The sequence below is a fragment of the Achroia grisella genome, unplaced genomic scaffold (assembly GCF_030625045.1).
Source record: "Achroia grisella isolate CSIRO2021 unplaced genomic scaffold, CSIRO_AGI_Agris_v1 utg1174, whole genome shotgun sequence".
NCBI lineage: Eukaryota > Metazoa > Arthropoda > Insecta > Lepidoptera > Pyralidae > Achroia > Achroia grisella.
The window spans coordinates 543,129-570,354 of NW_026712590.1; the positions used below are offsets into that span (position 1 = coordinate 543,129).

A 27,226-nucleotide genomic window follows, 5' to 3' on the forward strand; every position below is an offset into this window, starting at 1 on the left:
TTGTACAAAGAAATTAGATCCAGTTTATCCAGTTGTATCAATCGATCAGTACCAGAGTAATTATGTGAGATACTCATTTTTAAATTTAGACTGGCATTCGTGTTTTGAACTCTTATCTTGGCAATAATAGGTTTCTTATCGCGTTATGCATCATGAACGATCGTCTTGGATTAGCGGCCAATGATTTGATGCATCAAATCTGCCGTGGGATGGACCTTTTGTCTATATTCATAAATTAGATGAGATTGATTTCGTAACAACCAAAAGAGATTGATTGGCACCTTCATAACAAATGTGAATAATTCAGGTGATTGTCATCGCTGGCACACGTTGTCGCTTGAAATATCTACATAGTGACATTATTAACAAGGTGATAGATTTTCAGATGAGATGCGACAAGGATTTATACTGACGTTTTTATAAAAAAAATAGCCTAATACTTTTTCGTTAGATTAATTTATATTTCTTCTTTATTTATAGAGTGCTATTATATGTAGATTCATATTTTTTATTTTCTAAATTTTGGTCAGCGTTATGGCCATGCAATAAGGCAATGCCGCCAGTAATCTTCGGGATACCGTCAAAACGGTTCCATATTTTAAGTCTATTTGATTTTTTTTATTAGTAATTTGCTATTTTTTTTGAAAATTACGTGTAGGATAGTCTGCACTGATTATACTACTATTTTTAAATAGTAGTAATAATAATAATAGTACAATTTTTAAAATAAAAGTAGGCAAATAAATGGTAAATAAAAGCTCAGGAGATCATTGTAAGAGGACATGAGCTAACTCTAAATAATATAACAATATCATGAAAATTATAATGATAAAAATCGAAAATTATATCAAACTGTCCATATAATAGGATACAATAGGTATATCTATCAGGAACGATATCGTTGATTTCTGGTGAGTGAGAAACTATAGTTTTAATTGCAGTTCTCTATTTTAGAATCTCTTTTAGGAAAAGTACATCTAATATGTAAGAATTGGTTTACCTAATATTTATATGGAACTGTGGATATTTCGGGGCATGGAATATTTTTATTTCGATTTTATACACTTCGGCGCTTACTTAAACAAATAATATTAGTATCTATATTGTTCGTATGACAACACCTTTTAAGTTTAATTTCATTTTTTTTTTCAAGTAGGACATTTTAGCCGCTAACGTACGTTAAATTGATTTTTATTAATGTATCAGCATTTATGACTATAGAATTTTCCAATAGAAATTCATTATTAGTCTCATATAATATTTAACGTAGCAACTACGTTATTATGTTTTATTGTCAGTAGCAAATCATATGTAGAGCTGCCAAATGTTTTTGATTCTACCATACCATTAAGACAGTGGCATCGCTAGTGGGAGTGCGACCGTCTTGAAACCCACGCGCGCGCAGGTATTCCTGAATTCCCAATATCGATCTCGATCATTAATCATCAGTTCTAATCATAGATCGGATCTTTTTTTATAGCAGAACTACATTTACATGTTTCTTTATACGTTTAGTCAATTTATTAATACGTGGTCTTTATAGTATTTACATTTTGTTTAATTTTATATGATCTCATTAAATAACTCAGAATAAATTCATGTACCATTTCCTGATGTGATATAGATAAAAGTATTTGATATATATGAAATACTTCAATTTATGTTACATGAAGATCAAAATTATGGCTAAACACCGATAGTTCTATTTTCTCTTTTTCACATTTACAACAAATACTTGAGCTATTTCCAGATTTCTTAAAAAACATTAATAATGTATTGGCAGCGATTATATATTAATGTTTATTTGTTCCCTCAACAGGTAATTATCACGACTCACTTCTAGCAACTACTTAACAACAATACGGGAAGACATAATTCACTTTGGTTGGCATCGCAACGTAGTTAAGGGTGAGAACATTTCAAGATCTCTTCGGTTGCTCTTGGCCTAATTTATGCAGTCATATTTATAAGAATAACAATCAATCATAACGCATACAACAGCAGTTCTGGCGCAGTCTGACTGTTCATGCGCCTCATTAAACTCACACTTATAGTTTTTACTAACATTTGACACAGGTGTGTATTTCTGTCTCACTGCACTGTTCAAAATTGCATACCAACACTTGCGTTATTATATATTTTAATCTCTTATTCGACATTTTTGAGGTATATTTTAATATTGCATACTTAGTTCAGATTAATGTACCAAGTATTAGCAAGTCCTGGTAATTATTCTTTGTTTTGTCACACGGTTATTTATAAAATGTTGGCTTCAAACTCATACTGTATTTATAGAATCGTTTTTAGCATTCTTATCTAAATTAAGTTCAGTCCATTTATATAATTCGACTGTGACATAAATAGATTCATCAAAATATAAAAGATACGTACCTTTATAAATTATTTTAGATTACTAGTAGTTTGGAGTATTGTGGCATCTTTATTAAGGCTAATATAATAATATCTATGATCAAAATAATATTTGACTAAATTTATTTGACAATATTCATATAAAACACCGAAGTTATCGAGAATTTCAAGGTGATCATAGATATTAAAATTTGTCTATTTGTTGCAGCTAGGATTATTGCTCGCTCGTTATATGCTTCGGAATATGCGATCATTTATAATATAATTGGGACAAACTGCAACGACATTTCCGGAATCTCACAAATAGATATTATTTTAGCCATTGCAATATCTCCCTTAGTTGTATTAGAAGAACATGCTTAATTTCAATATTAGATACAGTCTTTTAAATGGAATCATGCATAATTGATTTTACATGTGCTATTATTTATGTTAGTAATTTTTACTATCAAGTTACCGAGACAGGAGATTAATAGCAATTTGAACTAATTTCTTTACTACAAAACATTCGAGAACCTTAAACTTTTGTACATTGATGACTGCAGCGACCAATTATAAAATGAAAAAAATAAAACATTTTACATTTTACAATTAGTCTCAAGTGTTTATCCTATCGCCAAATATTATTTACTCTTTCAATTAATCACTTGAAAAATCTATGTTAGCCACGTATCTATAAGAATTTTTTCATCTATGACATATAATCTAAACATATATCTTCCACACATTATATACCTCATCCATCAGTTCACCGGGCCTGCTGCGTTTCTTTTTTGGAAAAAAATATTCGTTTTAGTATACCATTCTCTGTTAATTGAGTGCATAAATGAATTGAAAACTTAAAATATCAATATTTCGTGTGCATATATTATGTGTGTTATATTTATTATAAAGCAATAAATAATATGTATAAGAAATGTGGGTGTTTAATATTTTGTGCGTAGGAGTAAATTATGTGCATTGAGTTTGTACCATTTGTTAGATCATATATTCATGTTCAGATTGAAATTTATAATCAGTTTTCACACTAAATGAGTAGAAAACATTGTAACAAACTATAGTGTGCTTAATATTAAGGGATTAGTTGAAAACTAAAAAATGTTATTGGATTTTGGAAAACTAGAGCCATTCTAAAAGTATAACTACGAAGCAGTGTTAATAAGAGTCCTCTTTGCAAATATAATGCAATACAATAATCACATTACATTTTTCTCTTCGAAACTCTTATTAGCAAATAGTAAAAAAATTGTTCCAGCGATATGAAGTCATATATCCCCGCTGGACGGCAAAGCGGCAATACTAATTGGAGTAGAGGAGAACTTCTATGGGGAAAGTAGTGTATATCAAATGACTTAGGTATTGAAAGGTCATTTTGTTTGTAAATTATATATTTAATGAGAAGTAATATTTAGAAAGTAACAATGAATTATTTATTGCTATAACAACTGGTGTAAGATTTATAGAGTATATGCAGTCATATATTTGTAGTTCGAAATTGTTGTCCGTATTGTCATATGTGTACCAAAAGGAAGAAAATAAAATAAAAGACAAAAATGCTTTGCAAAAGCGAGCAGCGTCCGTCTAAACTGGCCAGATCCAGTAGATCTCACCTTTTTGTCGTCTAAAACTTCTCCAGGACGCAATTTGTTGACCTGTTGTTAAAAATATATTGATAATATCCCTAATATATACATCAATAAATTGCCTATCTCTGCCGCCGAACCTGGGCCCTACCTACCTACTCGATGCTATCATTCGGTGCAGATATAAATCAGCGAGTGCAAGAGTTATTACGTTATGTGTTGCATCATTTTCATGTTAATGTATAATATTGTTAGTGACCATTTGAGTACGCGATGTACTCAAGTCAATTTCATAGTCCCTAAAATCAAGAGCATTCTCTGTATCCGTTGTTATGTGCGAGACGTGCTTACAAGCTGTGCAATTTATCTGTGTGCGCGGACTCCACAATGATGTGCGATTTAGACTCTGTGCTATCGACGACAAAATTAACAAAAAAAACTGGATAACCACATAACCCAATCGATCATGATCTAAACAGTTGAACGTTTACGTGATTATCCAGACATATAAGAATATTCGAGCCGCGGCGAGTGCAAACGCATTAATTATAATTCTGTAAATATATAGTTAAGACTTAATCACGGCAATATAACGGACAGCATTCACGTAAATACTTTAGCGTTTTTTGCTTTTACCTTCTTCTCTTCGATCACCTCACCAGGTCTTAGTTTTCTATTCTCCTGTGGATTATGTTTTGTATGGTATTTAATATCTACAGAAACGATGCTCAAAATCAAACTTTTTATATCCCTAATGTAGTAAACACAACTCTAGTGTTCTAGAAGCAGGGAAGAAGGGGTTCTAAGCTTAAATCACTATAAAACTTTTTTCATTCTACTAAAGCATTCATGGCTATAATGAAAATAAATTAAGCTCCATCTTTCTATTGATGGGTATTAGCATAACTTTAAAGGGAAATACTCAAGGTAGTTCTAATGTTATGGGTTCGGCTTGAGAGAATAGGGTATCTACACTACGTAGTAGGGCTTAATAATTACATTTATGCATACGAACTAACATCAGAAGACGAGGTATTAAATATGAATTTATATTATAATAATAAAATATATATAAAACTATTTCTAATGTTAGTTCATAGAGTAATATAATTAATAAAATATTTTCTAAGTTACAGTTGGACAATATAATAATGTAGTTTTGTTTTACAAAATTTTAATCATACCTTAATTGCATTTCATAAGTCACCAATATCTACTAATGTAATTGTGGATTCGTAATATTATTTAAAAACAAACGTTTTTGCTATGACACCGTCACCTTAATTATTTTATAAATAATACAACATACCTCGTCACTGATAATGAGAGAAGGTCGGCGTCCCATTTCCTCTGGTGGCGGAATGAGAGAACCACGTCTGGCGACGGGAGGACCAGGACCTAGTGAAGGTTTTCTTGGTGCGTCTGGTTTTGGAGACTTTTCACGAATTACTTCAATCTTTGGAGCAGCCGGTTTCTCCTCTGGTGCCTTGATTTCAGGTACCTTAGGAGTTGGCTGCGTAGAAACATTTAATCATTAAGTCTATATAATATGTATTATATTTCACATCAAGTACCTTACGAGATAGACGTAGGTTATTCAAATACTAATAGTGATTAGTAATAAATTTAGTTTGATACATACAGAAATAATTATATAATGTACCTTATCTTTTTCTGGTTTATCCCTTGTTGTTGGTGTGGGAGATATCTTCTCATATTTTTCAAGATCAGGCCTATCGTAGTCTGCGATCTCGGGCAGATCTTCGGCCTTCTTTTTCACTGAAGTTACTTTGGCTTTTTTGACTTCTTCTTCTACTTTCTCTTCCTTAACAGCAACTTTCTGTAATGTATACTCCTAGTCAATTTGTGACTAAGTCATGGTTTATTTATGATACGTACCAACAATATGCCACATGGTAATTTTAATTACCTCGACATAGTCTGATCTGAGGGTCATACATAAAATTACGAATACACAGTAAAATTTGAAATCAGTAACTTACCATGAATTTAGTACCTATATAGTAAAATAATACATAACTATGATAGACATATAAAATAAGATACGATTATTAAATGTAATAATTATTAATAAGCAAAGCAAAGCAGGAAAACAGTTAGTAAACATTTATATAGTGAAGTTAAAATTACGTGCCAACAGTGCATTTTGTTAAAATTAAAACATTGCATTGTTATATTATACTTTATACTGTATACAGGACGTGTTATTTCTATATACTGTGGTATATTCGTGTGTTTAATAATAACTAACTAATTCACAAGGTATAATTTACTAATCGACTACATTGCATTTTATAACAATTTTATTTCTATGAATGGCTACAATTAAAATACCGAATAAAATAAAAAAAATCATTGGACCTATTAAAATATGAGTTTGTAGCCATTAATAGAAAATTTAGTGCAAAATTAACTACAATAGTTCAAATTTTTGGTGCTATGCAAAATAGTGCATGGTGCTCAATGTAATTTTTAAAATAAATAGAACAATGTGCATTGTGCATAATTTGTGCCATATTCTGATCAGTGCCAATGTGTATACCTCATCAGGTCTGCTGGTAAAAGCGGGTTGTGGGATTTCTAGTGTGCTTGCAATAGGCTCATCTTTTTCTTCTGTCGTTTCAGCCTACAGGGAAATATCATTAATGGCGACCATACGCAATGTTTCTTTGATAGAACTTTCATTATTCTTACTCGCTTAAAATATTTTATAATTGTGTGTTAAAGGAAAGAATGTTGTGTATTTTGTTTTTAAAGCCGATGAAGTGCATTTGAGTTAATTATCTTTGTGTGATGATGCAAAGCATTCCAAGTTAGAATGCTTCAAACGTTTGAAACTTTCGAATTTAGTAAGAATTTGTTTAATAATGATATTTTAAAGTTCAATCAGGTATGTTACTCTGTGTACCTGAGGAGACCACGGTCTTCTTCGTGGCAAATTGTTGGTTGGTTCTAATAGTGTTGGTATATATTTGTCTTCAAGCTCTGGTGTTTGTTCAGCCTGATTACGGAATATAGCATTTCATTACTCTGGTAAAATTTATACTAAACAAAAATAAAAAGTAATAATATAATGTCTTGTGTCTACCTGAGGTATTTCTGGAATAACTTGCCACGAAAATGGTACCTCATTTTTGGTCTCTTGTGTTTGTGGTGCTGATATTGCTGGCACCTATTACAATTTTGAATTTTATAATGTTTCCTTAGTAATCGATTATGTTTGCTTATAAACTTAAATTGAAAAAACCTGTAGTATTGGATTGCATTACGTAAATATCGTATTACTTTTGTACCGTCAAAGTGTGTATTAATTGGAAAAATTTTAAAATCTCAGTGTTGCATAATGACATCTGAATATGTGTTTTTTTCTAACAATCTAAAAATCAAATTTAATAACAATTAACTAAGTATTTTAATGTAGGTACTGTTTATTTCTATTTTATATACATTTATAAATCAAAAGATTTATAAATTAAAATGTACCTTTTTATTCGATTCATCAAAAGTTTAGCCAGTCTTAAAAATATGTTTTAAGACATTGATAATTAAAAAATATTAATTGAAACTACCTGTGTAGTTTGTGTATCTTCTTTCGTTGGTTCCGATGGTTCATCGTCTTCAAATTGAAATTCCTATTGAATATACAATTTCAATTAATACTCTACACTTGGATTTTTTTGTTGAAAATAAGAAACCAATTTTGAATTAAGTAGAAACGATTACCAACCTCCACGTATGGCTTTTTTTTCCATGGACAGAATGGAGACTGTGCGGGTGTCAACATTGGTCGAGGTTCCTAATAAATTAAGATATTGAGTAAGGAAAATAGTTTATGTAGTATAAACCAATTAACATTATTTAATGATTCGATTAGAAGAATAAAAAACAAAGAGTTATATACCTCTGTTTTTTGAGTTTCTTGTACGGATACATCGCTTTCATCTTCATCTTCCTAAAATAATTTAAATGTCACGTAATTAGAATTGATTTCGTCAAGACTCTTAAGTTTGTTTCGAATAATGATATAATTTTGTGTCTATGTATCTTACAAAGCTTGTACACTTATGTAAGACACAGCCAAATATATGTATGTGCAAATAATGAAGAATTTAACTTATCCAGTTTAAAATAGTATTAGTTTACTTGACTTATCATTCTTTTCGAATTCAGTTGTTTCTTTAGTTTTAGATTCGACAATTTTCTTTTAGTTTCTATAAAACATAAATACCATTTTAAAAGATTATGCTAGCTATTAAAAAGTAGTAGTATACTCTAGTATGCCTTTATGTCGCGATTGGTTTATTTTATTTCCGAAATTCATAGTTTGAATGACAATATTCGTATTTTTGAGTGTTACGTACATGTGTGATCAGGTGTATACGTCTGTGATATACCTGTGTGTCTGTTTGCGTAGGTCGCCATGATTTTTCTGAAGGCTTATCGACAGATTCTTGTTTTACCTTTTCTTCTACCGTCTTTACAGTGTCACCCTATTTACAAAAATATATAGTTACATCTAGGTCAAACGTGTATATGTTGGTGCTATAATATCTAGCGTAGCTTCACCTTTCCATTTGTATATACAAAAAAAATATAAATTTATATTACATAAATAAATTATTATAATTGATTATACACAATTTGTTATTTACTAGACACACAAAATCAAATAATAAGAAAATTGTTTGATATTGAACAAAGTTTTATTTACAGTAGAAGTTAATAAACAGATTGAATTTCTTTTCAGATTCTGTATCTATAAGGTAGTTACAATGAGACTGTAGACATTGTTGATACAAGAACAAGTAGAATAATATATTTACATGCATTGAAGATGGAGCGCGGACTTACCTTGAGCTTGATTTTGTTTATTTCACTTGATTCCGGTTCCTTTATGGTAGTCTAAAAACAAGTTATTAGGAACATGATTAAGCATCAATGGGGTATTGCGTGTAGATGATGAGTTTGTTAAAAATTATAATGCAAAGAATGTGCAATTGTTTTTAATCAGTTAAAATTATTTGGTCGCTAATATAATAATAATATTAGAGACTAAATAAAGTGGAAATCTTTACCAAGTTTATCCACCCTTGGAGAGTGAGCCGCGACATATCATCAGGTTGCCTTGGCATTTTACTGATGACTTTGAAATCCTTTCAGTCTTAACAGTAGTTACACAATTTTCAGTACATAAAAGTCACTTTCATTGCAATACAATTTTATAACTGTGTCGGGGAAACATTCTTTTCAAATCCTATATGTTGGAAATTAAGATTAAAAATTCAAAAATAATTACGATATATTTTTATTATTGAATTTTTGTTTCTGACGTTGTACTAGGATTTTTAGGTTTTTGTTTCATATATTTTTAAAATAATGACAATAAAAAAATTATTAGATATGCTTTTACTCTTGTAATATTTTCCATAGAAAACATAGTACAAAGTCCTAAATATATAGCTACTACTAAAGTTCAACTAGGGTTCGGGGTTCTTAAAACAATCATTGCATAGCTAAAATATCTAGGATTTCGCTTCTAAAGGGCTTCTACGTGCCATTGGTGCATAAGAAAAAGACATCTAAAAGGAGTGCCTTTCATTGCTAAGGAATTTCAGTATCAGTTTGAAAAATATTATATAAGTCGATAAAATAAAAGAAAACTTTGAACATAAGTTATTACTACGTACTTACTACGTCGAAACTAAGTAAGAGATAAGTACATTTAATTTATCGACTTTTATATTACATACGCATATTATCAATGTCCTTACCTTTTGAGCAGTCTTCTTAAGTGTTCCAACTTGCTGTTGTTCAGCTATTGAGGATATGGAAGACTTCCTGCTCTCAGCTGTTTCTTTTGTAAGCTATAAATATAAAACATTGAATAATATAATATTCTAAAGACAGCGGTAGGCACCCTACCTAGTTGGATATTAAATGTACCGAGTAATATGTAGACTTATCAAGTATTGCCTTTACTACGATGTTGAGAGTCGACAATTGCTCCTACTTACCCATCTGGGTTGAAGAATCATGAATGTCTATTACTTCATAATAATTACTTGACCCTGTCTTAAGGAAGTCACAGTCGTTGACAGCCACGACATTGTTTAACTACTAATGTGACTGTTATCGTTACACTACCCTAAAGTAGAGTAATGTAATAATATTATTTTTGAGTTCCAATAATGATTATTATCATCTTAATATTAAAGAACTGTGTTTTTGTCACTGCAGCTTTTTTATTAAGGTCCTGACCTTCTCAAACGTCTGAATAATTGCTGAATGGGTAAGGTATTAATAATTTGTTATTATAATCATGAAAATAATATTTATATGACGTTATTATTACCTTTACGGCTTGATTTTCTATAATTGAGCTCTTTCGGCTTTCGGACCGTACTTCTTCTTTGACCTACGGAAATAACAATGTTTTCTGAATAATGTCATTATTGTAAAGTTAATATAGTTTTATTTCTTTACAAGCATGCACTACCATTTATTACTAGGGGCAGGGGATCCTTAGTAATGGGAACTTATAGACCCATTGTTAGCAATGTATCAAAGACAGGTCGCAATTCCCTCTGGAAACAAACAACAAACCAACATGGTGGGCTGACTGACAACTGACTTGAATTCATGCTCTTCCGATCATTCTTCACTGGTGCCCTGTTACCGTATACTTAGCATAGGCGAGTGCACCATTCCACTGTCTTCCATAGAACCATTTGTCATTAGGACGACAAAAATTCGAGTACTCGACATCAGTGGCAATCAGTGACAACCATTATGTTGACTTCTCCGTATTCTCTAGTAACCATCGCGATAAATTCGTGATGAATTTGTCACTACGCTCTAACTGATTTAACTTCATGTTCAGCCCATCACCTTCCACTTCCAATGTCACAATAATTAATAAAAACGAAAATATTATATACAAACCTCACTCTGAATAGACGTTCTTCTGCTTTCAGTCTACGGAAATATAAATTCATAATTAGCACATAATACATATAGAAATATTAATGAGTAAGGGATGTTTGACAAAATGGAAAATGATTTATACAAATGATACCAATGAACATAAGGAAACAAGTACATTCAGGACAAAAACAGAGGGAGAGAAAAAATAAAACAGGTAATATATACATCGGAATAACATCACAGGGTACATAAATATAGTTTGTATTACTGTTGACCACCCATTAAATATATATTTGTGGTGGTTGTATACAAATTCAATAACAGTTCAATGATTTCATGCTAATTTTTTCTTTCATCTCTACCTTTACTTCAAGTCGTTGTTGTTGTTGAGCGATCATCGTAACCTGTTTTATTTAAACTGTTTTTATTCTCGATCTTATTTGCTACTTTATTTATCTTACAAAGTCGTCTATATAGGCTAGTTTCACCCTATTCTGCTAATTGCTGCTAAGCAATTTGTTTAGAAGGCGTTATTACAGTGAAGGTTGAGATATGGCACTAAAATTACAATTATAACAATACGACACTTGAGTCCTTTGGAATAGCAATGCTATGAGGTGTACATGACGATGTGATGCCTAGGTTCAATGTGATCCTCAGAAATAACACAAAACATCAAAATTTTTGTTTCAAAATATTATCTATATATTATCTTGATAGCTGTACCTTTGTTTGTTCCTTTTCTTTCTTTTCCCTGGTTGTGGGTGTTGGTGTGATCTTTTCATATTTTTCAAGAACTGGCCTTTCATAGTCATCGACAAAGTCAAGTTCCAGCTGTAAATAGTTTAATACATTTGTTAGATAAATAATAATGATATAACTTTTAAATTCAATGTTAAAATATAATATTTTTAATCTTTAAAAGTGCTTAAAGAATTAATTAATATTGGATCTATAATTTTGTACGTACCTCATTATTCACAAAAAGAAAAATCACTTCTAAACCTATTTTGGCTGCAAAAATGTTTTGTTCTTTTCATAAACAACATATTCTTCATTTGAATGAAAGGTACTAAACAATTCAATAGTCAAAATGTATTTTCAGAAGATTTTAGATTTTATGAACAAGGAGAGTCAATATATGTACCTAAGTTCATAAATACTATTCATATCATATATGATATAATTGCAACTTACTTGTATGATTACCGAAGTATGCTAAAATAAATTAGCATGCTTAATTATAAACAAGTAATACTTACCCACTCCCAAGAAACATAAAACAAATATGACAAAACAAGCAACATGCGACTTTCAACCCTTGAAGAAAACGACGACGAAGAACAAATACATCAATTCGATATAATTATAAAAATAATTTCACTTTGATTCTTTTGCTGCTTAAAATAGGCTAGGCTACCCTATTAAAGTGTACAATTAAAGTGATTAGTGCTGGACAATATAATGTACGTATAGTGCTGTACAAACATGTGTACAAGTGTAGAAGAATATAGAAACAGAACAATTAGACGTCACTATAGAAATTAAAACATTTGAAAAGATTACCCCGTCGCTATAATTTTTAGTTCCTGCAACAGCTTTTTTAGGTTGTTCTGTTGGCTTCTTAACAACAGTTTTCTTGAGCTGTGGCTTTTCAAATTTACCACCTTGTACCGTCAGAGGTGCCTAGACAAGTAATTAAAGCATTTAATGAGAATAAATTAAGCATATATGTAAATTTATATGCAAATGTCGTTATTGGGTTAGTTTATTGGTGCGCTATTAAAAAAGAAAAAGTGATTTTATTATAGAAAAAAACACTGTCTAATCTATATAGATTAGATTAGCCATGAAAATTATTAGTCCTCGATATCTTTAGTTATCTCAGTCTCTACTTTTTACTAGATTATCAATGGCAAGTAGTATTATTCGTTTGTTTTGCTACCTCATCCTCGTCCCCTTTCTTGACGACTGCCGGCTTTTTGACTTTAAGTTGCGCGGCTTCTGATCCCTCCTAATACGAAAACCAATCAAATATTATAATTATAACAGATTTTTTTTTTCCTCTTAAGCAATGTTTTCCTAATGTTATATATTAATAATATATTTACTAATATATTATGTTTTATATCTCTAAGTTGTTTTAAGAATAGTTTCTGTAGATTAGCTGAGATAATTAAAAATAAATATATCAGTACCGTTGGCTTTTTCTTGGCAGGTGTCTTTTGTGTGAGAGATGCTTCTTCGGGGGCAGTAGTGCTGGTCTTAGTGCGAGGCTTAGTAAGGTTGACAGCCTCCTCAGTGTCCACATCCTAAGCCCAAGGCCATACACAACATACATGATGAACAAATTGAATGACATTAGAGAAAAATATGTGCTTAGGTCACTGTTCATACTGTGCCTTTGAGCAAAGAAAAATAATATAAAAATAATAATAAAAAAGAAAGTGAAAAATTGTGATAATGTTTTTGTGAATGGACGTCCTATGTGTCTATAAAATCTAGATTTTTTTCTAAAATTCTGTGCAATCTATTTGTATATTATGTCGAGAATACCTTAACTAGATATAATAGTTTTCTTAAGCCTGGTGTCGTCGATAGTTGTAGGATATTAATGGTGTCAAGTATCATTTCTGGCTGTGGATGATTTCGTGTAATAATTACAGTAGTTTTTGATAAAAGTATCTACCTATATTTGCTTTTTATAAAAAAGAAAAATAGAAATGATCTAGTATTTTAGTTGACCGTACCTTATTTTTATCTTTTTGCGAAGGCCTCTTAAGAGTTTTTTCTTCGACAATCTCAGGTTTTTTGACACTGAGTTTGGCTTCAGCTTGGTCTTCCTAAAGTTTTAATTATAATTAATTAAAAATTACTATCTTATTTATTGTATAAGATTTTGAGTATATATGCATATACTAATTACGAACCGTTGGTTTAATCTCAGCTGGTGTTTTGTGTGTAAGTGATACGTCTTCGGGTTCCTTTCCTGGTTTTCCCGGAGTCTTTGGTTTAGATAGACTAACATTTTCATCGACGTCCATGGGCTATGAAAAATGTTTTACCAGATGTTATTACAGAATTTGATTTATACTTTTATATGTATATGTAATAATGTGCTAGTAAATGAATATGTATACCTCTGGTTTATCTTTATCTTTAACAGATCGACGTTTAGCAGTAGCTGTGGCCGAAGGTACATCATCTTCAGGTTTATCATCCTAATAAAAGACTTTTGTTTTATTATCTGTATATACAAGTAAATTAATTGTGCATGTGTTTTAAGCAAGTGAGATGTTAGCCGAAGTGTCTACCTTTTTCCGTTTCTCTGTAGGTGTTGGTGTAATTTTCTCGTATTTTTCGAGAACTGGCCTCTCGTAATCATCAATAAATTCTTCTTCGACGACCTTTAGGTAGAGAAAATTGTAGGTTAGGTAGAATTCGAATATATTTCTGATTGTCATGTATGTTTTTATGATTGTAAAGAATTTATAAATAATTACAGATCTCTGATAAAATCTATACTATATATATAATAATAATTAAATAATTTAATCAATCAATAATAAATAATTTGTTTAGACTTCGCACCTTCTTACCGCCAATGCTGAAATATTTTTTTTTTCTTAATATAAGCAAAGCATTAATTACAGCATTTGCCATGCAAATATACAGTGCTACCTGAAATAACTTACTGTGACCTTTTTGGAGAGTTAAATAAAATAGTGTTGCTGCGGCAGTGATTTTAGAGCAATAGTGTGTAAGAAATGAAGCTTCAAATCCGTGAGATTTAGAGTAGAATTTTAGAAGATTGTAAAAATAAAATTTCAAATCATGTGCCGTTAAAACAGTGTATATAGTGTTTTGAGTGATAATTTTAGTTGCATTATTTATACCTCCTTCTCTTTGGGAGCCGGTTTCTTTTTAACCTCCGGCTCGTCTTTTTTAGTTGGTTTTGTTTTTGGCTTTTCATCCGGTTTTTTCTCTTCCTCCTAAGTTACGATAATAATTAATATTTTATATAATAATTGATTGTTCGTGAACATGGAAAAGTTTAGTAAATATGAATTAAATACCTTATCTTTTGTAATTGGCCGCTTTCGCAATGTAGGCGTTTCTGGTTCAGGTTCCTTTTCTTTAGGTTTTATTTTACCCTTCATAATATCAGTTTCATCCTATAGAAATGAAATGAATTTTTTATATATACATATATATATATATATAAATTTGTATCTACCTATCAATACACGATTTTTACCCCGTGTAACATAAGCCTATACTTTATACTAAATTTATGCTTCATATATATTCATAATGTATTTTCAATACTCGTTATCGGTTTTGTTTCTATTTATTTTAAATTTATTACCTGTGTGTCACTAGGACGACGTTTGTCTTTCGGTGTGGGTGTAACTTTTTCATATTTTTCAAGTTCAGGACGCTGATAATCATCAATAAATTCAGGTGCATCCTATAATGCACACGAAATTAGTTAATTAATTCTCTTTTTAACGTTTACTATTATCTTATGTATTATTGATATAAACGCATACCTCAACTCCATTTTGTTTTTTTGTTCTGTCTGTAGGTGTAGGTGTCATTTTATCATATTTTTCGAGCTCAGGCCTTTCATAATCGTCTACAAACTCCGATTCTTCCGGCTAAATATCATATTTAAAATTTAGTATATTGTAAATGAATCATGTCAACAAAGCGATTGTTGTATGTGAATAATTATAATGATATTTATTACCTTTTTAACTGCTTTTTTAGTTTTAGCAACCTGTGGTTGTTCGACTATCTCTTCAGTAGGTTTGGTAGGTGCTTTTGCAAGTTTAACTTTAGATATTTCATCAACTGGTTCTTCTGGTTTAGGTAAGCCCTTTTTAATACTTGGCCGTTTAGGTTCACTTTTTTCTTCGACCTATGCCATGAAATATAATGTTATATCTAATGTATTAATTATTTCCTTTTAAAAAAATTCAAGAACAGAAACGTACCTAATTTATTGTTACAAAAATATTGTATAAGTACCTACATACAAGAAATTGGAGGATTTTTAACTATTAAAAGATAATTATTACGTTTAATAATTCGATAAATGAAATTAGGATAATTGTTCGTATACCTTTTCTGTAGGTTTATCTATTTTTGGTTTTTTCTCTGGAGCGGGTTCAGCAACAGATACTTCTTCTTCGCTATCTTGCTCACTTTTAACGCTATCCGAAACAGATGCCCGTTTTGGCTGAGTAAAATTAACAAAAATGTATTTTATCATCCTATATCATAGATATTTCATGATATTTTTATTTGTAAAAGTGTTAATGTGATGTACTGTGGTTACCTTTTGTGTGTCCTTTGGTTTTTTATCAAGAGGCGTTGGTGTAATTTTTTCGTACTTCTCCAAAACTGGTCGCTCGTAATCGTCGACGAACTCGATTTCGTCCTAAGTTTAAAATAATTTTTGCACATAAAATTGTTAACACAACACCCACAACGAAAATATGTTATCACATTGTATCAGACACTATAAAGACTATTAGTCTTTATATTTAACAACTTCATTTTCTTATAATTTACAATAACAACTAAAACATTCAAAATAAACTATAACTATAATTACAATATATTTAAGAAAATCTTCAGGCAACTGTAGATGTAAGACAAAAAAAATCAAATTGCATATTTATTAGAATATTGTTAGTTATTTACCACAAACTTCTTATAAATAAATAAAAACAATATTCATAAAACTGAAGATTTTCCTAAATCAACATTTTTCGAGAATGTTTTTCATAGGTTAATAAATTGAAAAATATTATAACAATAGACAGTGTTAAATACATTTCTTCTTTTGAATGTAACTACATAAGCATTATACAATGCTTTTTAAGAAAATAAAAACGAATATTACTTACCTCGTCTTTTTTTGATACGACCTTCTTTTTGACGACCTTCTTTTTCTCTTCTGTTTTTTCAGTCTTCTTAGCATCTTTCTTCTCTTCAACTGGTTGTTCTTTAGGCTTGACTGGTTTAAGTTTAGGAATGCCGTCAATTTTAGCTTCTTCTGTCTCAGTTTTCTTTTTCTCAATTTTTTCCAGAAGAGCTTTCTTTTCTTCTTCAGTTTTAGCGGTTTTCTTTTCAAGTACCTTTTTAGTTTCTTCAGTTTCCTGTTCTGCTTTCTTGATTTCTTCCTTTTTAACGACCTTTTTAGCTTCCACCTTAGCTTCAGTCTTTTTAGCTTCAATTTCAATCTCATCTTTCTTTGCTTCTATCTTTACTTCTTCCTTTTTGGATACTTTTTTGGCAGCTAATTTCTTTTCTTCTTCCTAATACATTGTTTAAGTAGTTTTGTAGTTTGATTCGAATTTAGAATTCAAAGTACATAGATCATAATGATGAATATAAATATTATTATATACTTCAATAGAGGTTTCCTGACTTACCTTCTTTTTTTCTTCAACGTGATTTTCTTCAATAACAGATTTTTCTTCTATGATAGACATTTCTTCCTCTGATTCCTCTATAACGGTCTTTTCTTCTTCCTCTTCTTCCTCCTTTTTCTTTTTCTGAAATTTGTTAAATATAAATCTGAAGTTTAGAAGTCTAATGTGTTTCGAAACTAATATAATATAACTTTTATTTCAAAAAATATTTACGATTAATTAATGATGAAGACATACCTTTTCTTCTACTAAAGTTAAATCAGCGCTTGACTCATCTTCGCCAAACTCATTCTTTATTACTACTCTGTAGTTTGCAACGTATTTAGTAGATACTTTTCTAATGATGATACGGGCATTGGTACCATCAAAAGAGGTGTTCACTTCAGATGAATCACGTATAACAGTTGAGTTTTTATACCATGTACATCTACATGACTGATCAGATGTCTTGAGAACTGCAATAAATTCGGCTTCTTCGTTTTCTTTCTTTGCCTGTAATAAAAGAGGACTTATGGCTAAAAGGGATTTTTTCCAGACAACCAAATTTTTTTTTATTTAACTTGCAATCAATCAGAACTTTCAAGGTAAGAGTTTTACTATCTTTCGCTCTTGTATTTGTCAATTGATATAAAAATAATATCTTGTACATACCAAACTTCTAAAGTGCTTGATTATCTGAGGTTTATCGCCCTTCTCTTCTGGTATATCTGTAATTTCTACTTGTTGAGATGTAGCCTCACCCTTTTCATTCTTGGCAACGAGTTTATAAGATCCTTTGTCATGTTGAGAAACATTTGAAATTTCTAATTTTACTGTAAATTCACCCTGAAATAACCCAAATAGAATCTTTAAATACATTGATATAGAAAAAAACACCTATTAAAACATATTTAGTAATGAAGTATTAAAAAAAAATGAAGAAATGTTTCTTCAAGAACAATTTAATAAGTGCAGCTATTTTAATTCTCAATTTTTAGCGTAATTAAATTCTAAATAAATATAATTATATTAAAAAAAAAACATACCTCCCTAAGCGGTTCGATCAAAACAGTATGTCTAGAGTCCTCCTTAACAGCATTTGTTTCCTTGAACCATGTGCACGATGGTGCAAATTTACTTAATACTTTACATTCAACAATAACAGTCTTCTTTTTAACTATCTTAATGATCTTTGGCTTTTCTTTGATAACTGGAATGACTGTAATCAAAGGTAAAAATGAATTTTATCTCATCGAAAATGGTAAAACACTGAATATACAATAAAAGTTTCACATCTTACTTTCAATATTGAGCGTAAGATTTGCATTGAGTTCTCCAAGTTCATTTTTAATATTGCATTTATACAATCCGGAGTCTTCAATACCGGGATCGATGAGTTCTAGTACGATTGTGTAAATGTCTTCCTTAACCTCGACCCTGGTTTTGATTTTCGACGAGTCCCTGATTTCTTTGCCTTCGTGGTACCACACGATCGTTGGTTTAGGATTAGCTTTAACTTTGCATCCCATTATTACTAATTTGCCATTATCTTTAGACTGAATTGTAGGCTTCTCAACAAAAGTTGGTCCTTCGCCTTCTGGTTCAGGTTCAGCCTCAATATTTAAATTTAAATTAGCATTACTTTCACCATATTCATTTTTAACATGACAGCGGTAAGCGCCACCATCCGCTGCTGTTGGATTTGATAAAAGTAATACTAATTCATAAATATCTTCTCCCATTTCACTTGATTTAATTTCAATTTTACTGCTAGCTTTTATGACGGTCGTGCCCCTATACCACGTGACTTCAGCCGCCGGCTTGGCTTTGCAGACACAACGCATCGTAATGAGTGTGCCATCTTCATTGGGAATGATTCGGGGTTTCTCCACGAATGATGGTGCGAAACCGTTCTCGTCATCCCCACCTAAGGTGAATAAGATTTAATAACAGGTCAGATAAGAATAATACTTTCAATAAAAAGCTTCATGCAGCTCGAAAGCTTAAAGCACTACATGCTTATGCTACTGTATGCGTACCTATATTGCTAATTTCTAAATATTTCATAAAATAAAATTTATGTTTTACCTTGGAAATTGAGAGCAATGTTCGCATTGCTCTCACCAAACAAGTTGAAGGCGTTACATCTATAATTTCCACCATCTTCTCTAGTGGGACTTAAAATTTCTAAAGTCAAATTAAAACTATCTTTCCCCATAGCTTTCCTAGACATCTTCATTTTAGCTCCATCTTTAATTTCTTTATCACCATGGAACCATGTTATATCTGGTAAGGGGTATGCTTCTAATACGCATTCCATAATAAGAATATCCCCTTCTTGTCTAATAGTAGGTTTTTTAGGAAACCTTGGTGCTTTACCATCGGGAATTCTGTTCAAAAAATAAATTTTAAATAATCGTACTTGCAAAGTATTAACTTACTACAAATTAGTAAAGTTGTCTTACTTTGGTTTATCTCCACCTTCGAAGTTGAGATTAATTTTTGCTACGCCTTCACCATGTTTATTTTTTGCCAACGCCCTATATTCTCCTCTATCAGAGTTTTCTACGCCTATGATTTCAAGTCGCGCCATATGATATAACATTTGGTCCTCTTCTAATGTAATTTTGTATCGACTGCTTTCTTTTATTAATTTTTTGCCATGGTACCTGTATTTTTGATTATAGATGTTTGAATACATACAGTTTGGTTCTTAAGATATTAATTAATTTTATATTTCTTACCATGTAATGGTTGGTTTCGGTTTGCCAACACATCGACATTCGAATGTAATTTTGGTACCATCTTCCGATTGCCTGATTACGGGCCTCTCCGTAAAAGTTGGTTTAATGAAATCTTCAGGCACGGGCGCTTCGTCGCCTATATCATTTTGTTTAATATTAGTGCCAATCATACTAATATAATTTATACGAATTTTGCAGCGATTTTTATTCTATGTATTAAATTTAAGATGTTTTCTTTTAAAATAACGTGTGATTCGCAATTTTCAATCAATCTTTATAAATAGGAGTTAATCAAGGTATGTATAAGAAAATAGATAATGATAAATCAAGTGGATATAAATAAATATATATGTAGGTAAATAAGTATATAAAATTTTGATTATACGTGTAATATTCTCAGTCTACGTCCATTCAAACAGACAGTACGCATTACAGTTGCTTTTGTTAACAATTGTGTTATGTGCACTGCTCAAGCATAGAATTTGCAAAAAGATATTTAACTACAGAAAAAAACTTGGCTCAAATGAATAAATGTTAATGAAAGCGTCATTGCACAATAAATGAACATTATGGATGATGAATAATGATGATCAAGTACTACAAAAAAAGATGCATGTGGAAAATGTAGAAATTATATAATCTCAGAATATGTATTTTTATATTAATTTGCAGCTTGTTAAGTGTTGTGTATTAATTTATGTATAGACCTACCATTAAAACCTATCGACAATAATTATTTTTATTATAAATTAAGAAAACATCTTAAATTAAAAGATATCTCATTAGAAACGCAATTGAAATATACAAATACGCAAATCTTAAGTGTAGTATGTAGAGTATTTGATAATTTGAAGAAATTAGTTGATGATCATATCAAGCTATGCTGCAAAATCTACGTATAAAAGGACAAATTACAATTATCATAGATAAAGGATTAGATTCACACCAAGTAGCTACGAATGTTAACAATAATTGAAGCAGATAGTCATTTAAATTTAATAAGAATATGCTAAGGAAAGCTATTCATTATCAAGTTCAGCTAAGTATTTCATATTTGTCAGATGTTTACTGTACATTTTTAGTTTTATTCGATAATTATAAATAATTGTAATGGGTTTAATAAAAACAAAAACTTTAAACGTAAATGAAAATGCTTATATCGAAATGAAACAACACAGAAAAATATAACTCACTGTCGAAGTTTAAGCTGATTGTGGCGTTACTTTCGCCGAGTTCGTTCTTAGCTGTTACTCGGTATTTTCCAGCATCTTCCACGGTTACGTTGTTGATCTCCAATGAGGCATAATATGATTTTCCGTCTTTATTTACTGTTAACTGTATAAAACAAATTACATAACCATATTTATTAAAGTACATCTAATATGTAAAAATCTCATAAACGGCTTGACTGATTTTTGGGAAATCTTTTGGTATATATTTGGTACTACTGTGAATAAATGGTTAGTCTAAGTGATAAGGATGGCCTTCTTTTGTCCGACTTGCTTGTGAGTAAATATAAATTCTAAATATGAGATTAACTTTAATCAGAATCTACTATAGCAGTAACAGTAATAAATCACGTAATTGCTCATATTATAAATGTATAATAGGATACATTTTTGTAAAAAACTAGATTAAGAACAATTTGGACAGAATTCTATCTTCATAATCCAAATAATGTATCCTTAAATTAAGCTGAGAAAACTAAGATTACAATGAGAATTCGTAAACAATTTGTAAATGGCAATCGGAAATCATAAATATATAAGATAATGATTGTCATCAGAATTAATAAGTACGTTTAGCACAAAAGGTCATCGTGCGAGACTGTGGGCACCTGGTCATTCTCATCGCCAAGTAGATCGGGGTCAAGGTCATTTCTAAATACTTTTAAAACTGGAACATCTAGAGTAGTGAGTTTTATTTTTGCATTCACACCTTCAACTCTTGTTTCCAAGTCTAATTATGTAGCGTTTCTTGTGTCACTGTCTATGCCAAATGTGTAATTATTTTCTATTAATATCGGTTTACATATTTATTTTAAAACGTTTGGCATCTCTTTTTTGGCATCTATATACTGATACTATGTGTCCGCTTCTAAAACTACATATTATTAAGAGTATTGTATCTTTCTTCACCCTTCTATTAAGTTACTACACCATCATCTAAATATTAGATTTACTGTTTCTAATGTATAATATGCAGTGAATAAATGGAAATATTGTATTAACCGATTTTAATAATTTCTTCACCTACGAAATACAATATTATCAATCAGTAATATGGGTTGAATTTTATTAAAAAAAGGAGAGAATGCTTTATTAAAGCTTTATTAGTAATCGTATCTGTGCTAAGCTGACGTTCATTTCAAGAGATATACTTGATTTATATATTATATATAATATATATGTAACTGATTATTAATAATAATAATAGCAATAATCATTTATTATTATTCATATGGATACTCCACACAACGCCATCTAGTCCCAGCTATACAGATCTTACATTATGGTTCCTAGATAACCGATAGAATAAGTTAATACATATTTTTCTAAATACATAAATAATATACATAGAAAATATCTAGACCGATACAAATAATCATACTCATGAATACAAATGTTTGTACCGTGCGATAAATCGTACTGGCGACCATCGGAAGTAAAGCGTTGTGCCAGACTACCGACTACTCCCAATAATAGTTATAGTTTTCCTGATATATATGAGGCAAACTATTATTTGGAGACTTAAAGAAAGTAATAGAGCCTGAAACATAACAAACTCTTTTTCTATATGAATAAAAATAACCAGTAGAAAATTATAATAATGTTTTTTCATAAAATGTTTTGTTCTTCGCTTAGTAGCAGTAGGTACGTCTAAAACTTTAAATACACAAATACAATTTATAATGTACAAATGGCGAACTTAACACCTAAGGGCGTTCTTTATCAGTCTACAATAAGGCACTATACTTATATATCAATACATGAATATAAATATCTATATGTATACATATATATATATACATACTATCCCTGAATCTAAAAATAACACAATTTAGAAACAGGAAAACTGCATGGATGAGGCAGAGGAGAAAATAAATGTAACAGAATATAATATCAGGCTTGTATAGACGTCGTTGGGTGTAACTACTAGTGTTCAAGTATTTACCTTATGCCTGGGACCAGGTTTAACTTCCACAGTGTTGTGGAACCAGGAGACGCCGGGTACCGGTTCAGCCTCGATGCGGCACTCGAATATAAGCCGCTTGCCATCGTCTTCCTGCCTGATGGCCGGCTTGCGCGCGAATGTTGGCGCCTTACCGTCCACTTGTCTATAAATAATTATAATTAATTACAATAATATCTCATGACAATTCACACAGAGCCATCTAGACCCAAGTTAAGTAGAGCTTATGTTATGGGTACTAGACAATTGGAATAAACACATAGATGCATCTATTTTTTGTAAATCATAATATTTTATTTATAAAAATATAGTTTACAATTTATTACATTTAGCCCTGTCTTTCGAATTACATTTGTGTCACAAAACCCAGTTCCCGCCGAATACATACGTAATATACATAGAAAATACCTAGACTGACATCAAACAATCGTACTCTTGAATGAAAATGTTTGCACAGTGTCAGGAATCGAACCTGCTACCATCGGATGTAAGGTGGTATGCAAAACCTCCAGGCCACCGAAGGTGTCAAATTATACAATCAAATCAATGATATTTAGACAATCAAATTATACTGTTATTCTATTCAAATCCTGGTAATATAAAAGCGACATTGTGTAAGAATCCTTGTAGGGACAGGTTCTTTGATAACTATGACTGATTTATTTTGTTACTCAAGTAACTATTCTTTACTTATATCAATTTAGCTATTTGGCAGTTTGCATTCTCACAAAATTCTTAAAATGGTAATTCTCTTTCGTTCTTTTTGTCATAAGCCTTGCGTTCTGAATGAGTGGTAGAATAAAAAAGTGTTTATATGTATTAAGTTTGTTTAACTAAAGATCTATTTCTATTTCTAACTCAAATAGATGAATACATGTTTATTACTAAGAGTCCGCGTAGTCTCGACCCTCACAATTAGATTTCAATTGTGATTAGAGTCCTCATTGATAAAAATCTATTATATACCTATACATTTAGATATTTTATGTAACATTTAATAAAAATAAAAACATATTTTGATAATAAAAAATTAAACTTACTTCTGTTTATCTTCGTCGGCAGCTGAAAAAGAAAACAGACAACATTATTACGTGATATATTACAATGTTTAATAATTTTACATTATTTATAATAATAATAATGAAGGATAATTTACACAAATAGACATACAGTTTCAATCTATGGAGAGCCTTATTGTGGGTACTCTACAATTGATAAAAATACGAAAATACACATTTTTGTAAATACATAGGTAAATAATATACATAGAAAATGCAAATATTTGTATCATGCGAGAATAGAACCTTAGACTATATAAAGTAAGACTGTGTACTAAACCATCAAACCCGTCAATTTATAGGATTGCTAGCTCTACCCCTCGGTTTCACCTACTCTTTAATTAAAAGAATTGCCTGCTTCCGTTATCCCCCAGCATACCGTTCTCATGACCCGCCTAGCCTTTTTTCTCACTGTTCGGCTCTTAAAATTATATTTAATAGCCTACAACTATCTTTAACTATTGATTCATGTTTTCATCTAATCCACCTAATTCCAATTGGAATTAGTTGGATTAGAAGAAAACATATAAACGGCCTAGATGGTCTAGCGGTTTAGCTATGGTCACCGCTTTACTATGGTCGCCGGTTCGATTCCACGTACGGTACCAACATTTGTAATAATAAGTATGATTGTTTATAAGGGTCTGGGTGTTTTCTATAATATATATATTTACAAAAAAATTATGTATTTATATCAATTGTCTAGTACCCATAACATAAGCTCTGCTTAGCTTGGGACTAGACGGCACTGTGAAAATTGTCCAGGGATATATTATATTACTTTGTAGCTGGTAGCTCCAGAGATTATCGCATTGAAACAAATAAATTATTTATATAGATTTATATTCAAAGGATTACCTAAGTGCAAAATATCAAATAGTACAAATGCATAAATAGCTTGTTAAATCGAGAACAGGGTTACACGTCATTATGTCTGTTTACGAGTTGCATTACATCCAACAGACGCAGCACACTATCATAGCAAAAGAGATAAATATATCAAGAAACAAATCGAACTTCTCGGATTATTTCTCTAATATTTCGCAATAGTAAGCTGAAATTCAGCGGATTTTTTGTCATAATGATCAGTGCTGTATTTATTGAGTTTAAAAGCAATAGGAAATAGACGATTTTCGTCGAAGATGGTTTTTTTTAATCAAAATATTAGTAGAATTTTACTATTAAGTTAAGAGCACTATCTGCATCAAAAAGCTGTAAAAGCATATAATTATTAGCTTGGATTTATAGCACGTTACAAGTATTTCGGTCTTATTATTATTAATCTTATTAATATAATATTAAAAACATGAAAGTTTGGTGGTCGTATGGGTGGTTTGGATATTTGTTACTTGTAAACATCCATTTGGATTTTGATAAAGGACGGAACGAATTTTGATAAAACTTTACATGATATAGCTTATAGATCAGAATACACACTTATCTTATCTTAATAATATAATAATATTATTAACGCGAGAGTTTGTGAATATGGATGGATGTTTGTTACTCATTCACTCAAAAACTACTAAACGGATTTTGATGAAATTATTACAGTAACTATACTATAATAGCTGATACATCAGAATAATATATAAGCTATAAATTTCACTAGTGAAACCGCAGGCACAGATTAGGCTATAAATTTCATGAGAAAAAACTACGGGCAGAGTTAGTTTTAAAATAAATTTATGTTATGATTACTTAATGAAAATTAGTATAGTTTAAACGAATATTTTTTGTAAATTTGTATTTATGTTCAGACACAGTTGTGTTATTGTTTTATGAATAAATAAATAATCATAGGACTATTAATTTAGAAATTAATCATTACTTAATGATTTTGACTTCACATTAAGTTTCTTTAAATTTCAATGATTTTCGAGTTACTGCTACGTTGCTACGAGCTACGTCATAGCAACGTAACATGGGTGCAGCAATTGAAGTCATTCATATGAATTTATTAATTACTACAGTTTTTTACGTACGTACAAATTGAGTAAATACATAAGAAAAATGATAAAATAGGTAGTAGATGCTTAGCGTAGCTCGTTAAGTAGCTATAATAATTGGTTTAAAAATAGAGAAAATATCATATATAATACGAGACCCATTTTAATTCAGTAAACATTGCTATTAATTTTTAATTGTGAAAGATTAAAAAAAAACAGGTTAAGATTTTGTATTTTGTTTAATTCATTTTAGAGTTAACGCAAAATCTATTGGATTGTAATGAAATTTCGTATCTTTATAGACCATATTCTAGACTAGCTCTTATCTGCGACTTCGTTTGCTTTATTTGAGATAACAGATAGTTTATGTCCGTTCTCGTGATCTAAATGTCATGTCGTGTAAAATTGCAATTAAATGCATTCAGCACTTTATAAATAAGTAACAGACGGACAGACACTCTTTAATATTTATAATTAGTATGGATTAACACGTGCTTTCTACTATTATTCGAATTTACACGGCAAACGCTAAAAATTAAGCTGCTCAAAATGAGTTAGCAATGGTATTACAAAATTAGACTTCAGTTTGATTCATAGTAATTTTAATGAGAAAGAAACTGAAAAATACATTTGTCACAATGTTTACAATGTCTGATATTTTCTCAGTTAAATGTCAACAGCCAATATTTGGTGGCACGGTTCGTATTCACGCTGGCACCGCGAACGCATCCACGCGCTCCCACTCTTGGCTCTCCATTGAAAGCGTGGGTTAGTCCAACATTACATTTTTTCTATTTATTTCTGTCTGTGACTAATCATGTTATTTGTAAAGGTATTTTTATTGGCAATGTATTGGATTACGAGAATATGTGACAAAGTTGTGTTATCTCAAATATTTAGGGCAGGTTATCGATCTATGTGGTTTCCATTATGGTTGTATTTTTATATAGAAACGAAATG

At 30.6% G+C, this 27,226-nt stretch overlaps 1 protein-coding gene across 1 annotated transcript in view; it reads right to left on the minus strand.

Moving 5' to 3' along the window:
• The window catches only part of LOC131851760 (twitchin), a 114,991-nt gene that overhangs the window by 81,941 nt on the left and 5,824 nt on the right, over positions 1-27,226 (minus strand). Inside the window, exons 3-37 of the mRNA XM_059202307.1 lie at positions 24,300-24,321; positions 23,242-23,404; positions 21,261-21,402; positions 20,068-20,203; positions 19,789-19,992; positions 19,412-19,713; positions 18,624-19,250; positions 18,370-18,542; positions 17,996-18,169; positions 17,582-17,836; positions 17,345-17,467; positions 16,817-17,227; positions 16,243-16,344; positions 16,027-16,143; positions 15,652-15,822; positions 15,452-15,559; positions 15,268-15,369; positions 14,975-15,073; positions 14,795-14,890; positions 14,213-14,305; positions 14,039-14,119; positions 13,829-13,945; positions 13,649-13,741; positions 13,097-13,210; positions 12,844-12,912; positions 12,465-12,584; positions 11,625-11,732; positions 11,261-11,302; positions 10,917-10,949; positions 10,327-10,389; positions 9,746-9,838; positions 8,826-8,876; positions 5,617-5,793; positions 5,263-5,466; positions 4,590-4,634 (exon numbers count right to left, since the gene is read on the minus strand). Of these exons, the coding sequence (XP_059058290.1) occupies positions 4,590-4,634; positions 5,263-5,466; positions 5,617-5,793; positions 8,826-8,876; positions 9,746-9,838; positions 10,327-10,389; positions 10,917-10,949; positions 11,261-11,302; positions 11,625-11,732; positions 12,465-12,584; positions 12,844-12,912; positions 13,097-13,210; positions 13,649-13,741; positions 13,829-13,945; positions 14,039-14,119; positions 14,213-14,305; positions 14,795-14,890; positions 14,975-15,073; positions 15,268-15,369; positions 15,452-15,559; positions 15,652-15,822; positions 16,027-16,143; positions 16,243-16,344; positions 16,817-17,227; positions 17,345-17,467; positions 17,582-17,836; positions 17,996-18,169; positions 18,370-18,542; positions 18,624-19,250; positions 19,412-19,713; positions 19,789-19,992; positions 20,068-20,203; positions 21,261-21,402; positions 23,242-23,404; positions 24,300-24,321 (5,030 nt within the window). The remainder of the gene's footprint in view (positions 1-4,589; positions 4,635-5,262; positions 5,467-5,616; positions 5,794-8,825; positions 8,877-9,745; positions 9,839-10,326; positions 10,390-10,916; positions 10,950-11,260; positions 11,303-11,624; positions 11,733-12,464; positions 12,585-12,843; positions 12,913-13,096; positions 13,211-13,648; positions 13,742-13,828; positions 13,946-14,038; positions 14,120-14,212; positions 14,306-14,794; positions 14,891-14,974; positions 15,074-15,267; positions 15,370-15,451; positions 15,560-15,651; positions 15,823-16,026; positions 16,144-16,242; positions 16,345-16,816; positions 17,228-17,344; positions 17,468-17,581; positions 17,837-17,995; positions 18,170-18,369; positions 18,543-18,623; positions 19,251-19,411; positions 19,714-19,788; positions 19,993-20,067; positions 20,204-21,260; positions 21,403-23,241; positions 23,405-24,299; positions 24,322-27,226) is intronic.